At 34.5% G+C, this 14,880-nt stretch overlaps 1 protein-coding gene across 2 annotated transcripts in view; it reads left to right on the top strand.

Moving 5' to 3' along the window:
• The window catches only part of POF1B (POF1B, actin binding protein), a 113,226-nt gene that overhangs the window by 75,188 nt on the left and 23,158 nt on the right, over positions 1-14,880 (top strand). For both annotated transcript variants that reach the window (XM_025372545.1, XM_025372544.1), the window contains exons 10-15: positions 529-621; positions 1,464-1,577; positions 2,408-2,560; positions 2,902-3,021; positions 4,327-4,455; positions 5,308-5,390. In XM_025372545.1, coding sequence (XP_025228330.1) covers positions 529-621; positions 1,464-1,577; positions 2,408-2,560; positions 2,902-3,021; positions 4,327-4,455; positions 5,308-5,390 — 692 coding nt within the window. The remainder of the gene's footprint in view (positions 1-528; positions 622-1,463; positions 1,578-2,407; positions 2,561-2,901; positions 3,022-4,326; positions 4,456-5,307; positions 5,391-14,880) is intronic.

A 14,880-nucleotide genomic window follows, 5' to 3' on the forward strand; every position in this document is an offset into this window, starting at 1 on the left:
CTGAGATCATGCCACTACACTCCAGCCTAGGCGACAGAGTGAGACTCTGGTAAAAAAAAAAAAAAAAAAAAAAAAAAAAAATTGAGATAGCTCTATGCTTTAAAGTTAAACTTAATTATAATTATATTCTTCTCACCTCAGGCAAAATTCAAGCAGTTGGCAATACACTTAGGGAGATTCATTTTATTATTTGATGATTGACTGTCTCATCTCTTCTAATCTTTTAAATAAAGAATAATGTAAAAATTAAATTTTGTTGCTAGGATTCTACTTTGTGACAAAGATGATACTTTATCATGGAAAAAATAATAAATATTTGTTATAAATACATTGCTATCTTCAGGAATATTATTTGGATTACTTACACACACTATAGACAAAATGCATCGTATCACTATTCTAATTTGCCATATCAAAGTAAAATTATTAATAAGTTTGCTAGTAGGAACAAAAAAAAGATAACTTTCACTTATATTGCCTATTTTCAAATGTTAATAAAACTAAACCATGAATCCTTTCTTCCTGCAGATGAGGGGTATGTCTGATAAGTCACTCCGACTAGTGCTGTCCACATTTAGCAACATACGGGAGGAGCTTGGACATCTTCAAAATGACTTGACAGTAAGATTTATTTTGATTTTTTCCAAAGCCTTTCTAGTTCCTAGCTTCCTAATACAGAAATAAAGATGTCCAGTATACATTTTTAAAATTTAATATAGCACAATATTATGCTTACTCCGACAAAGCTAAATTATTTTCTTCAAACAGTTAATTGGCATTGAGAGAGGAGAAAAGAGGTATCCAAAATGTAAATGAAAGAATGCTGGATGTGCACTTATCATTTAGTTTACCACTAAGGCAATTTAATGCTTAAAGCCAGAGAGTCGTCTTCAGAATTAAAATAATCTGACTCATTGAAGGTAAATCCCCCGTTTTTCATAATTATAAAGCATACTCCGAATTTCCATTCAAATATAACTTGAAAACATTTTTCTCTAAAAAATTAATTTTTCCTATTTTCTATTTTAGTGGTGTTCTTGGTGCCATCCGCTAGATACATTCAGAATGCTTTCCACACATTGAATAATGCCTTGAGGACTTTGGAGTAGTTTTGTTGTTTCTAGGTTATGATGAACATATTTAGACTCTAATTTAAAAATTTACCACTTGCTGGGATTAACAAGAACTCTTTGTAGATTGAAGGAAAACATTAAAATATTTCAGAAGGCTTTGCTTCATTTCATGTACAGTTAGTCCATCAAAATGTCTCTTTCAGTGAAGGTTTTGGAAGTTTCAATCACTTCCTATCCCATATTTTCTTAACTTTTAAGAATTCTGCTTTATTAAGCAAGTACAAATGCAACAAGTACTTATTTAAATCTTCCAAGGTAAACAAGTCTTTGTATTATGTGACTGTTAAGTTTCTGTAATTCTGAATCATAATAAATAATTTATGCTTCTAGTCACTGGAAAATGACAAGATGAGACTTGAGAAAGATTTATCATTCAAAGAAACTCAAATAAAAGAGTATGAAGAACTCTTGGCATCAGTGAGAGCAAATAATCACCAGCAGAAGGTAAATTGATGTTTTTGTTGATGTTAATCTAGATTGATAGCTTTTCATATGCACAATTACTGGCACACTGGAGTTATGAGATATGATCAAGACAGAATGAAAATATGATGGAAAAATTTGTTCATATGAGAATTGAGTGGCTTCGGGTATTTCCAATGGCTGAAAGCCCTCTCAGAAAAACAGATAATCTTATCTATTTGAGATATAAAGCACATATGGGACACAATCATTTGTCTTGTTGGGTGACCAGAATTGTATAAATACTAAAAATTTAGGTTCATGCATTTATTTAATCTACTAACATGTCAATGAAAAAAAGCTGTTGTAGACCTTAACACATGTTTGTGCAATAAATAAATGACTGAAAAAACCCTAGATGAGTTCTCTGGATGTCTGAGCAGAGAGAATTCCTAGGAAATTGTAAGTAGTCTCTAAGGATTACCCTCTTCCTGACCTTTACTCCTATGGCTGTCCCAAATTCTTGCTCAGTTACTAGTTGTCACATAAATAATCAGGCATATAGTTGTTTTTGTGCCTACTAGAAAGCAGGGTAGTATTGTCACAGAGTAGCAAGAGTCTGATTGTTAAATTGAGACATTATAAATTCATCTACTCATGATTCCCTGTCACACAAAATAGGCAAGTGAGACTAGAGGCACCACTATAATATCTTACATGGCTGACTTACAAGTACCATCTAAGACCAAGAGTATAAGAAAACTGGGCATAGGAAAATATTTACTTGATTCAATTGAATGAATCAATAAAAAGAACACTCCCTCACCAAAAACAAAATGCATCTATCTTATGTACCTGTGTCTTCTTTACAGCAAGGACTCCAAGACTCAAGTTCAAAATGCCAGGCACTGGAAGAAAACAATCTCTCTCTTCGACATACACTATCAGACATGGAATACAGACTAAAAGAACTGGAATATTGTAAACGTAATTTAGAGCAAGAGAATCAAAACCTTAGAATGCAGGTATTAAAACTTCCTTTTAAATATACAGTATTACCTTAGTTACATCATTGTAATCCTAGCATTGGCAATAGTAAATACATATATATATAAATATATATATATATATATATATATAAAATATATATATTAATCTTGAGAAAATATATGGACTGTTTTCCTTCACATACTGTTAGATCTTAATGACTGACATTTGAACTTTATAATGCAGTTCCGGAAAATCACTTTCATTATTTCAATGTCTTACTTAATCATGTGGTTTTCATATAATAATAATCCTTGTAACGTAACACATATTTTCTTCAAAACAATCCAATTACAGATAGTTATTTTGCCTTCTGTAGGTTTCTGAGACTTGCACAGGCCCAATGCTGCAGGCTAAAATGGATGAGATTGGCAACCATTACACGGAGATGGTAAAAAACTTGAGAATGGAGAAAGACAGGGAGATCTGCAGGCTGAGGGTATGTTGATCCTACACTGCATAAATACACAGGTCAGCACAAACTTTCTAGCAAGATAATGATGGATTCAAGTTTAAAGCTACAAGAAAAAAATAGCTGAAGGTAGAGTTTTAGAAATATGTCATGTATCCTTTTGTTTTAAATACACATTACCGTGTCTAAAATATAACTGTTAAATTATTTTCTAATTTAGTTTAATCTCTTCCAGGAAAGTGAAATAAGACATTCATTTCAGTGTTTTGGTTTTTATTAATTTATTGTTTGGGATAAGTGGATAACTCTTTATGATCTTGCCTAAAGCATGCTTGTATAGACAAAAGCAATATTTGAGATTACTCAACAGAGCCACAGTTAGATTTGTAAAAATTCTCACTTAATTTCGAGGGATGGTAAATAGCAAGGACTTTGTCAAGCATGAGGAGGAAAACAGCGTTAAGTTTTATGTACCTATAGTTGACATCAAAATTAAGGTGATATTTGTAAGTATATATTACCTTATCTTGTAATTCTAGGTTGAATTTACTTAATTTAACCCTTATTTTACTGATTCCTAAATGTAGTAAAATATAGTTAAATGTTTTCATAAACAAAATAATCACAAATTTGTCTCTCCAAACATCACTGTGTAATTTTTACCAAAAATCAAAATGAAACAAAATATAATTTGTTATAAAAACCTACCAGTACTTCTAGCAGATTTCCTCCACTGATTTCTTTTCCATCCCAACATTACTAATAGCACTTCTACCTAAGCTATACACATATGAGGTAAAGAGGGAAATGGGCAATATTTGTAGTCAGAAGATCTGTCTTGGAGTTGCAGCTATGTTACTGCCTGACTGTGTCATTTAACCTCTCTGGTTTTGTAAATGAAGATTATAATAATGCTTATTTCACAGGACTGCTGTGAGAACTGAGATAATTCATGGAGGAGGAATATTTTGTGAACTGAAAATCAGAATATAATAGTAGTTATTGGTATTGCAATTTCCTGAATTATCATTTCAAGGACTCTAAAATGCCTGTTTTCTTAGCTTTACTTTAAATCTTGTAGCCTAAGACTGTTACATAGATAATGTTTAGTCCTACATAGCAAAGACACCTTAAAAAAAGGAGAAATTTGTAATTGGCATTTCATTTCATATTACATACTCATGAAATTCTGTGAAAGTTTATGACTATTGGTGTTTTACTTTCATTTCATAACTAACTGTGCGAATTTGTGTCACTTAACCTCCCTGGAACTCAGTTACATATTTTCTATATAAATATTATACTAATACTTATTTCTTTTTAAATCCTTAGTCCCAATTAACCCAGTACCATAAAGATGTTTCAAAGAGGGATGGAAGTTGTAGTGACTTCCAATTTAAGCTTCATGAACTGACAAGCTTGCTGGAAGAGAAGGATTCCCTTATAAAGCGTCAGTCAGAGGTATAAAAGGAAGGGGTGGGGATGGAGAAAAGTAATACAACTTAGTACTGTAGTACTGTAGGATAAATACTTCCCGTGGACTAGAAAAGGACACATATCCAGGAGTCACTTTATTTCATGAAATAAAATGTAGGTGCAAGTGAGGAAGTAGAATATACATATTTCAGGAGAAATAATTCAAATGAAAGTTAGAATTGAAGCAAAAAATAAATGCTGTTGTACATTTAATATTTTTAAGACATTGATTTTATATTTCATTAGCAGTGAAATTCCCAGTAGACTGTGACCTCCTTACTACATTATGAGCTGCTTCATTAAAGCATGTGTTATATTCCTCCTTGTATCTGTAGCATGTAGTCCACGACCTGGCATTCAATAGGTACTGAAGGAATTATCAAAAAGTATAGGTAATATTGTATTGCTGTTATGGAGCAAATGGTGCTGGTAGTAACATTCATTGATAATATCTTGTTAGAAACTATATCTGCTTATATATTAAAGTTTCAGTACTTTTCTTCTATGGATATACTTTTCAGGCTTTTCAGAGCAACAACTTTCACATCCTCATCTTGAGAACCACGCCCATTCAATCTCAAGTTATCTTCCAAATTTAGATATCCTGTATCAGTTGCAGGTTCCTGCACAGGCATATAATATAACTTATTAGGTACTGTGAAGCAACACTAGGTGATATTCAACAAGTGGGATTAGAACATTATTACCTCAAAGCTAAAAAGGAGTAAAAGGGAGGGAGTATAATCATTGTTAGTAACCCTTCTAAATGATTAAATGTATTTATTATCTCATGTTTCTACTTTCCGTCAAATGATTATATTATCTTTTATCTGTAAGGAACTCTCAAAGTTGCGGCAAGAAATATATTCCTCTCATAACCAACCCTCCACTGGTGGAAGGACTACTATTACCACTAAAAAGTAACGTATTTTGAAATGAAATTTGAATATAAAAATTATGATCATATAATTCATGTTATTTCATGTTTAATTGATACATACATGCTAGACAGAGTTTGGTGTTTTCTGCTGGCCAATTAGTCTACTGAAGAATGAATATTCACAAAAAGACATCACTATTTCAGTCAAAAAAAATCCTGAAGCACATCTTTCCTGAATTTACAATATATTAATTACCCTGGAAGTGAAAAACAAATAATTTTTTTTTAACCAACCGCATTAGTTAGGACTCTTTCTGTTTCATGTAACAAAAGACCCAACATAAACTGGGACTTTTTAAAGTAACTTAACTGGGATTACTTGATATCCAGACCGATTTGTGTGTTCAAAATATGCCCTTATACATCTTTCTTTTCTTCCTTTTCTTTTCTTCTTTTTTCCTCTCTTTTCTTCTTCTTCTTCTTCTTTTTTTTTTTTTTTTTGAGACGAGTCTTGCTCTGTCGCCCAGGCTGGAGGCTGGAGTGCAGTGATGTGAACTCTGCTCACTGCAAGCTCCGCCTCCCGGGTTCACGCCGTTTTCCTGCCTCAGCCAGTAGCTGGGACTAAAGGCGCCCGCCATCACGAAGGGCTAATTTTTTTTTTTTTTTGTATTTTTTAGTAGAAACGGGGTTTCACCGTGTTAGCGAGGATGGTCTCCATCTCCTGACCTCAAATGATCCGCCCGCCTCGACCTTCCAAAGTGCTGGAATTACAGGCGTGAGCCACCGCGCTCGGCCTAAATCTGTCTTTCTTTATATCTTGGCTCTGCTCTTTCCTGTGTAGATATCTTCCTCAGGTAAGGTCTACCCTCATGGTAGCAATATGACCACAAATTACATTCCAGCCTTTTAGCAAAACCAAATATAAAGTAATTATGAATACCTTCAGCAGAAGTCTATTTTGGATATTTCATATAAATGAAATAATACAATATGTAGTCTTTTGTGTCTGGATTTTTCATTTTGCATAATCTTTGCAGAATGCAACCATGATTTAGCATGAGTCAAGACTTCATTCCTTTTTTTTGCTAAATAATATCCAATTGTATGGATATACATTTTATTTATTGATTAATCAGTTGGACATTTGGGTTGTTTTCAATTTTTGGCTATTGTGAATAATGCTGCTAACATCTGTGTACAAGTGTGTAAGGTACATGTATTCATTTCTTTTGAGTATACACGTAGGAGTGGAATTGATACGTCACATGGTAACTCTAGGCTTAAGGAATTGCCATACTGTTTTCCAAAGCAAAAGCACCATCATACATTTCTAGTAGTGTATGAGCGTTCCACTTTCTCCCCGTCCTCACTGCCATTTGTTATTGTTCATCTCTTGGATTATGGCCATCCTAGGTGGTGGAAAGTGGTATCCAATTGGAGTTTTGATTTGTATTTCCCTAATAACTAATATTGTTTAGCAGTTTTTATGTGCTTATTGGCCATTTATACATCTTATTTGAAGAAATGTCCATTCAAATTTTTTTCCCATCTAAGTGGGTTGTCTTTTTATAGTTGAATTGCAAGAGATTTTCACATGTTCTCATACAAGTCCCTTATCAGGGACAAGATTTGCAAATGTTTTCATCAATTCCATGGGTTGTCTTTTCATTATCTTGAGAGTATAATATGCAGCATAAGTATTTAATATAGAAAAAAACTAATTCATCTATATTTTTTCTTGCTTGTATTATATTAAAAAAACTATTGGTATTATATAAAAGAAACTATTGACAAACCTAAGGTCATAAAGTTTTATACTCATATGTATTTTGTCTTGTATTAATACAAACTCTCTTCTGGTTACTAATTGTATGAAATATCTTTTTCTGTCCTTTCCTTTTTTACGTATTTGTGTATTTGAATCTAAATTGTGACTCTTGTAAACCACACATAGTTGTATCTTTTTATACATTCTGCCAATCTCTGCTTTTAGTTGGAATATTTCATGCACTTACATTTAATGTAATTTATAAGTTAGGATTTACATTAGCTATTTTGCTATTTGTTTCTATGTCTTACATGTTTTTTGTTCTTCTGTTCCTCCATTCCTGTCTTCTTCTGTGTAAAATATTTTCTACAGTAATATTTTATTACTTTTAGTTACTTTTACTGCATTTTCTGAGTTTTTCCCCTTAGGTTTACTCCAGACATTTAATTAATATTTACCTGTATAGTTACCTTTACTGGTGATCTTTATTTCTTCATAGGGATTTGGGATGCTGTATAGAGTCCTTAAATTCCAGCCTGAAGGACTCCTTTAGTATTTCTTGTAGGACTTCCTTAGGTATTTCTTGTAGAACAGGTTTTGTAGTGAAAAATTCTTTGAGTTTTTGCTTGTATGGGAAAATATTGCTTTTCCTTCATTTTTGAAGAATAGTTTTGCTGGATAAAATAATTCTCAGGTGACAGTGTTTTTTGTTGTTGTTGTTGTTACTTTGAATATGTCATCCCATTGCCTTCTGGCCTCTATAATTTCTGATGAGAAATCAGTTGATAATTTTTAATTGAGGATCCCTCTGACATGTTTCTTTTTTACAGCTTTCAAGATTATTTTTTTCTATGGCCCTTGACAGTTTGATTATTATGTGTCAAGGTTTGGATCTCTTTTTTTTTTTTTTTTTTTCTTTTCCACTATTTGGCATTTGTTGAGCTTCTTTGATGTGCAGGTTGATATTTTTAATCAAATTTGGGAAGTTTTCAGACATTTCTTCAGCTATTATTCCTGCCACTTTCCTCCCTCTCCTTGTGGAGAGGGAGGAAACTCACAGTTATCTGAGGCCCTGTTTATTTTTCTTCATTCTTTTTTCTTTCTGTTCCTCAGACTAGATAAACTCAATGAACCTTCTTCACAATTTGTTGATTCTTTCTTCCATTTATTCACATCAGCTGCTGAGAAATTTTTAAATCTAGTTATCTTTTTTTACCTCAGAATTACTGTAGTTTCTCTTAAAATTAATTTTCTATAATGTTCTTTATTCCGTAAGGCACAACTCTAATCCTTTCCTTTAGTTCTTTAGGCATGGTTTCTTTAGTTCTTTGAACATACTTAAAATAGCCAATTTAAAGACTATGTAAATGCAACATCTGGCTTCTTAATGGACTGTTTCAAGTTATGTTTTCCATGATAGGCAATATTTTCTTGTTTCTTTGTATGTCTTCTAATTTTTTACTGAAAATTTATTTATTTTCAACAAATAAAATATTATTTGTTGAAAATAATATAATGTGGTAACTCTGGAAATTAGACACTCCCTCCTGCCAAGGTGTTCGTTGATGATATTGTTTACTATTGATGTTATTGTCTTTTGCTTAGTGGCTTTTCTGATTTAATTCTGTAAAGTCTGTATTCTTTTTGTATGTGGTCACTGAAGTCTCTGCTCATTTATCTTAGTGGTCAGTTAACATTTAAACAGAGGTTTCGTTACAAACATGAAACTAGTAAGTCTCCCAGTTTTCACTGAAAGTCTCTTTGTCTGTGTTTGGACACCTCTTCAATGTTCTGGTAGGCAATTTATAGCTCGTCTTTAGCCCCCATTTCCTGCTTACACAGAGTTTTAAAATTAGCCAGTAGTGAGGGCTCAGGGTTTTCTCAGGCCTTTCCTTCACATGCGTACAGCCTTGGGCATGTACAAAGCCCTACACATGCTTCTGGCTTTCTAGATTCCCGGGAACATATAACAACTTTTCAAAGCCCACTATGGACAATTTATTCCTCAGTTTTTCCTTTTATCATTTTTGGTCAATTTCTTGTCTGCCTGAACTATTATAGCCACCTCAGGTAGTTGTGATATTCAACAATTTCCGCACATTATTTTTGACAAATGTTCCCAGGAAAAAGAATTTTCAAATTGGTTGAGCTACAAGTCAAGTTTTAAAAGACATCCTTGCAAGTGGAGTTTTCCACAGAATCAACAGACAAATCAAACAATGACAATTAAAATAATGACAATGTGGCTTTGAAGGAGCTCTAGCCTTGTTTTGTCTTGTAGTGACTGCCAGGCTTCTGGGTTTTACCAAGATTGTTTTAAAATTCTATTGCATAGTTGGAGAGACAGAGATGAGAATAGGACAATTTCAAATGTCACAAAGCTTGTTTATTTAACCAAGATTTAACTGTTTTTCCTAAATAAATGCTCTCTGGAGACTGTAAAACTTTATTAATTTTGAGAGTTCTGATAAAGTTAGTTTTGATTTTTATTGGCCAGATTTCCTTTTTCTTTTATGGCATAGAGCATTTCTGGAGGTTGTTATACATTTTCACTGACATCGTCTTCCATTACTTCCTTAAGCACGGTTTTTTTCAGTTCTTTGTATTCTCACTATGTTGCCCAGGCTGGCCTCAAATTCCCGGTCTCAAGCAATCATCCTATGATGGCCTCGCAAAGTGTTGGGGTTACAGGCATGAGCCACTAAGCCCAGCCCTAAAAACATATTTATTATAGCTTCTTTGAAGTCTTTGTCTTCTAACTACACCATCTGGTCCTCTTTAAAAGTAGTTTCTGGAGGGAGGAACAAGATGGCCAAGTATACACATCCAGGAAGCACTTCTCTCACCACAAGAGACCAAAATATCCAATAAACAAACCAGTAAATTCTCCACTATCTGTTTGTACTTTAAAAAGATCTTTGGAGAGAAAACACGGACAGAAAACACTGAGATTTGATAGGTAACACAGATGCTAAGGCTGAATAGGGAGAAAGCTGGGAAAACTGCATTGGTGTGCCAAGCACCAGGATTAGTTCCTGGTCCTAAACACCTTCTAAGGAATGGGTGAGTTAAGTGACAGCAGGGCAACCCACTCTCACCATGGACCTCTGGCATCCTAGCTACAAGAGATCCCATGACTCTTGCAGTCATTTCAATTGTCAGGAGGATCTGCTCAAAGAATAGACAAAGACAGAGCTCTAGCCTGCATGGACCCCAGGGGGTTTTACATGTGGAGCAGCTACAACAAAATGTGGCCATTGGTGCCCATTCCCCCAGGGTTGTCTGGACACATCTGTTCTGCATGTCTTTCTGTCCACAATCCCTCCAAAGTTTTTGCCTGGCTGATTCTGCAAGTGTGTTCACGCAGCACAGCCTCCACTGCTTGGTCTGACTGTCTTGCCAGTGGCCCTGCTGGAGTGCTTTCCCCACAGCCTGGGAACACTTCAGCTCTCCCAGCACAACAGGCGCCTGATCCCAAGGAGGTAGAGGACAAAGCCACAGGCATGGTTCCAATGCCCCAAGGTTGTAGCACACAGCTCAGGAGTTCTGAGTTGAGATTTTTGCCAGAACGCAACCTGGGGAGGAACCCCCAATCTCAATACACTGAGTGTGAGGTATGAGTTCATAGGCCAGTGCAGAAGCAGGGCACACATCCGTCTGCAGGGCCTGTCCAGGAAGAGTGAGGCCTGTCTGCTAGACACAGTCTCTGCCTGAGAGAGCCCCATGGCCAAGAACATCTAACAAATGAAATGTGGATGCAGTGCCAGTGATCAAGGGGGGCTACCCTGAGGCCTGGGAATGGACCTGGCTAGGGGGTCATCTCTCTCCCCCGGTCCCCACAGAGTACCATTGCAAATGTGCAGAAATATAAAAAAGCCACAGAGCAGAGTAAGACTCTCTGCCAACCATTACTCTTAACTGCCATCTACTGCATTACTGCCCAAATTACAACACCAAAAGTATTCTGCCAATACACATTGCCTGTGAAACCCAAGGTAAGAATCTAGCCACAAATAAAGATCCCATACAGAGCCTTGGCACCCTGGAAGCACCTAGAAACAAAGCTAATTAACTATACTCAACTTGCACCACAGTTAAACTGTAAAGGGAAATAAAGAATATCAAAACAAAAAGCCTCATAGAAATTACAGCAAATCCAAAACACAAAGGAGCACGTGCCTGCTCAGATGAGAAAGAATCAGTGCTAGAACTCTGGCAATTAAAAAAGTCAGAGTTTCCCTTTATCTTCAAACAAGGCAACTTCTCTGCAGTGGTTCTTAACCAGATTGAAATGACTTAAAGCCATAAAGTTCAGAATCTGCATGACAAAGAAACTGATCAAGATTCAGGTAACAGGTGAAATCCAATCCAGGATATACAGTGAAAATCTCCAAAAGTTGAAAGAAGACAAAATAGCCACTTTAAGAAAGAACCAAATGAAATTTCTGGAATTGAAAAAAATTACTACAAAAATTACCTGATATATTTTGAAGCATTAACAACAGAATAGACCAAGCCAAGGAAAGAATCTTGGAGCTTGAAGACAGAATCTTATAATCAACTTAGACAAAAATAAAGAAAAAAACATTTAAATTATGACAAAACCTCTGACAAATATGGGATTATGTAACGAGACTAACCTAAAACTAATTGATATTCCTGACAGGAGAGAGAAGAAATAACTTGGAAAACATATTTGAGGATATGGTCCATGAAACTTTCCTCAATCTCATTAGAGAGGTTGACATGCAAATTCAAGAAATACAGAGAACCTCTGTGAGATACTATACAAGACAAACATCCCCAAGACACATAGTCATCAGATTCATGAAGGTCAGTGTGAAAGAAAAAATTATTAAAAGCTACAGGAGAGAAGGCTCTAGTCATTTACAAAGGAAACTCCATCAGGCTAGAAGAAGACCTCTCATCAGAAAACTTACAAGCCAGAAGAGATTGTGGTTCTATATTCAGCAATCTTAAAGAAAAGAAATTCCAACCAAGAATTTCATATCCCACCAAACTATGCTTCATAAGCGAAGGAGAAATAAACTTCCAAAATAAGCAAACACTAAGGGAATTTATTATCACTAAACCAGCTATACAAGAGGTTCTTAGAGAAATGATAAACATGGAAATGAAAGAATTATATCTTCTACCATGAAAACACACTTAAGCATATATCCCACCCACAGACACTATGAAGCAACTACACAACCAAAGCTACACAACAAACAGCTAACAACAAGATGACATGTTCAAAATCTTACATATCAATACTAACCTGGAATGTAAAAAAGTCAAAATGGCCGACTTAAAAGCCATAGAGTAGCAAGTTCAATAAAAAGACAAGACCCAACTGTCTGCTGTCTTCAAGAGACCCATCTCCCAGGCAGTGACACTCACAGACTCAAAGTAAAGGGATAGAGAAAGATCTATCATGCAAATAGCAAACAAAAAAGAGCAGGGGTTATTATTCTCATATCATATAAAATGAGTTTAAACTCACAACAATCAAGAAAGACAAAGAAGGGCATTACATAATGATAATGGGTTCAATTCAACAAGAAGACTTAACTGTCCTAAATATGTATGCATCCAATATTGGAGCATAACATCTGCATACAAACAGATTTGTAAAAGAAGTTATTTTGGACCTATGAAAAGACTTAGGCAACCACAAAATAACAATGGGAAACTGCAACACCCCACTGACAGCATGAGAGAGATCATTAAGGCAGGAAACTGACAAAGGAATTTGGGGCTTAAATTTGACACTCAACCAACTGGACCTAATAGACACCTACAGAATAATCCACCCAAACATATTCTAATATTGAGCATATGCTTGACCATAAAGTAAACCTCAATAAATTTTTAAAAATCAAAATTATACCAAGCATATGCTCAGACCACAGTGCAATAAAAATAGAAATCAATACCAAGAAGATATCTCAAAACTGTGCAATTACATGGAAATTAAACAACTTGCTCCCAAATGACTTTTGGGTGAACAACAAAATCACGAAAGAAAGAAAAAATAATTTCGTTAAAATTAATGAAAATAGAGAAATAACATATCAAAATAATTGGGATGCATCCAAAGCAGTGTTAAGAGGAAGTTTACATCACTCAACACCTACAACAAAAGTTAGAAAGTTCTCAAGTTAACAATTTAATATTACACTTAACAGAACTAGAAAAATAAGAACAAACCAAATCCAAAGATAGCAGATGAAAATAACTAAAATTAGAAAAGAACTAAATGAAATTGAGATGCAAAATTCATACCAAAGATCAATGAAACCAAAATTGGTACTTTGAAAGAATAAAAAAGACCAATTGAACACTTAGCTAGATTAACAAAGAAAAAGATAAGTTTCAACTAAGCACAATCAGAAATAAAAAAGATGGCTTTACAACCAATCCTACAGAAATACAAAAGGTCCTCAGACTACGATGAAAACCTCTATAACACAAATTGGAAAATCTAGAGGAAATGGATAAATTCATGCAAACATATACCCTTCCAAGATTGAACCAGGAAGAAAGTGAAAACTTGAACTGAAAAATAATGAATTCTAAAATTGAATTAGTAATTTAAAAATCCTTACAAAACAACAACAACAAAAGCCCTGGACCAGAAGGATTCACAGGTAAATACTATCAGACATACAAGGAAGTATTGTTATCAATCCTACCATTAACTATTCCAAAAATAGAGGAGGAAGGAGTCCTCCTTAACTCATTCTATGAAGCCAGCATTATCCTGATACCAAAATCTGGCATAGACACAATGAAAAAAGAAAATTTCATGCCAATAACCATGACAAACATGAACACAAAAGTCACCAACAAAATACTTGCAAGCCCAATCCAGCAGTACAACAAACAGTTAATTCACCACATTCAAGTAGGCTTTATTCTTGGGATTCAAGGTTGGTTCAACATATGCAAATCAATAAATGTGATTCACCACATAAGCAAAATTGAAAACAAAAGAGCATGTGATTATCTTAAGTGATGCAGAAATAGCTATCAATAAAGTCCAACATCCCTTCATGATAAAAACCCTCAAGAAACTAGGCGTCAAAGAAACATACCTCAAAATAATAATAGCCATCTATGAGAAACCCACAGTCAATAGCATACTGAACACACAAAAGCTAATCAAAATTACTATTCTCATATCATATAAAACGAGTTTAAACCCACAACAATCAAGAAAGACAAAGAAGGGCATTACATAATGATAATGGGTTCAATTCAACAAGAAGACTTAACTGTCCTAAATATGTATGCATCCAACATTGGAACATAACATCTGCATACAAACAAATTTGTAAAAGAAGTTCTTTTGGACCCATGAAAAGACTTAGGCAACCACAAAATAACAATGGGAGACTGCAACACCCCACTGACAGCATGAGAGAAACATTCTTCTTCAGAACGGGAACAAGACAAAGATGTTCTCTCTAACCCTCCCATTCAACGTAGTATGGGAAGTCCTAGCCAGAGCAATCAGACAAGAGCAAGAAATAAAAGGCATCCAATTAAGAAAAGAAGTCAAACTCTCTCTCCTTGCTGATAGGATTCTATACTTAGAAAAGACTAAAGACTCCACCAAAAGCCTCCTAGACCTAGTAAATGTCTTCAGTAAAGTTTCAGAACACAAAACTAATGTAAAAATTCAGTAGTATTTTCTTTTTTTTTCTTTTTCTTTTTTTTTTTTTTTTTTTTTTTGAGACGCAGTCTGGCTCTGTCG

This window comes from Theropithecus gelada, chromosome X (genome assembly GCF_003255815.1).
Source record: "Theropithecus gelada isolate Dixy chromosome X, Tgel_1.0, whole genome shotgun sequence".
Taxonomy (NCBI): Eukaryota; Metazoa; Chordata; class Mammalia; order Primates; family Cercopithecidae; genus Theropithecus; species Theropithecus gelada.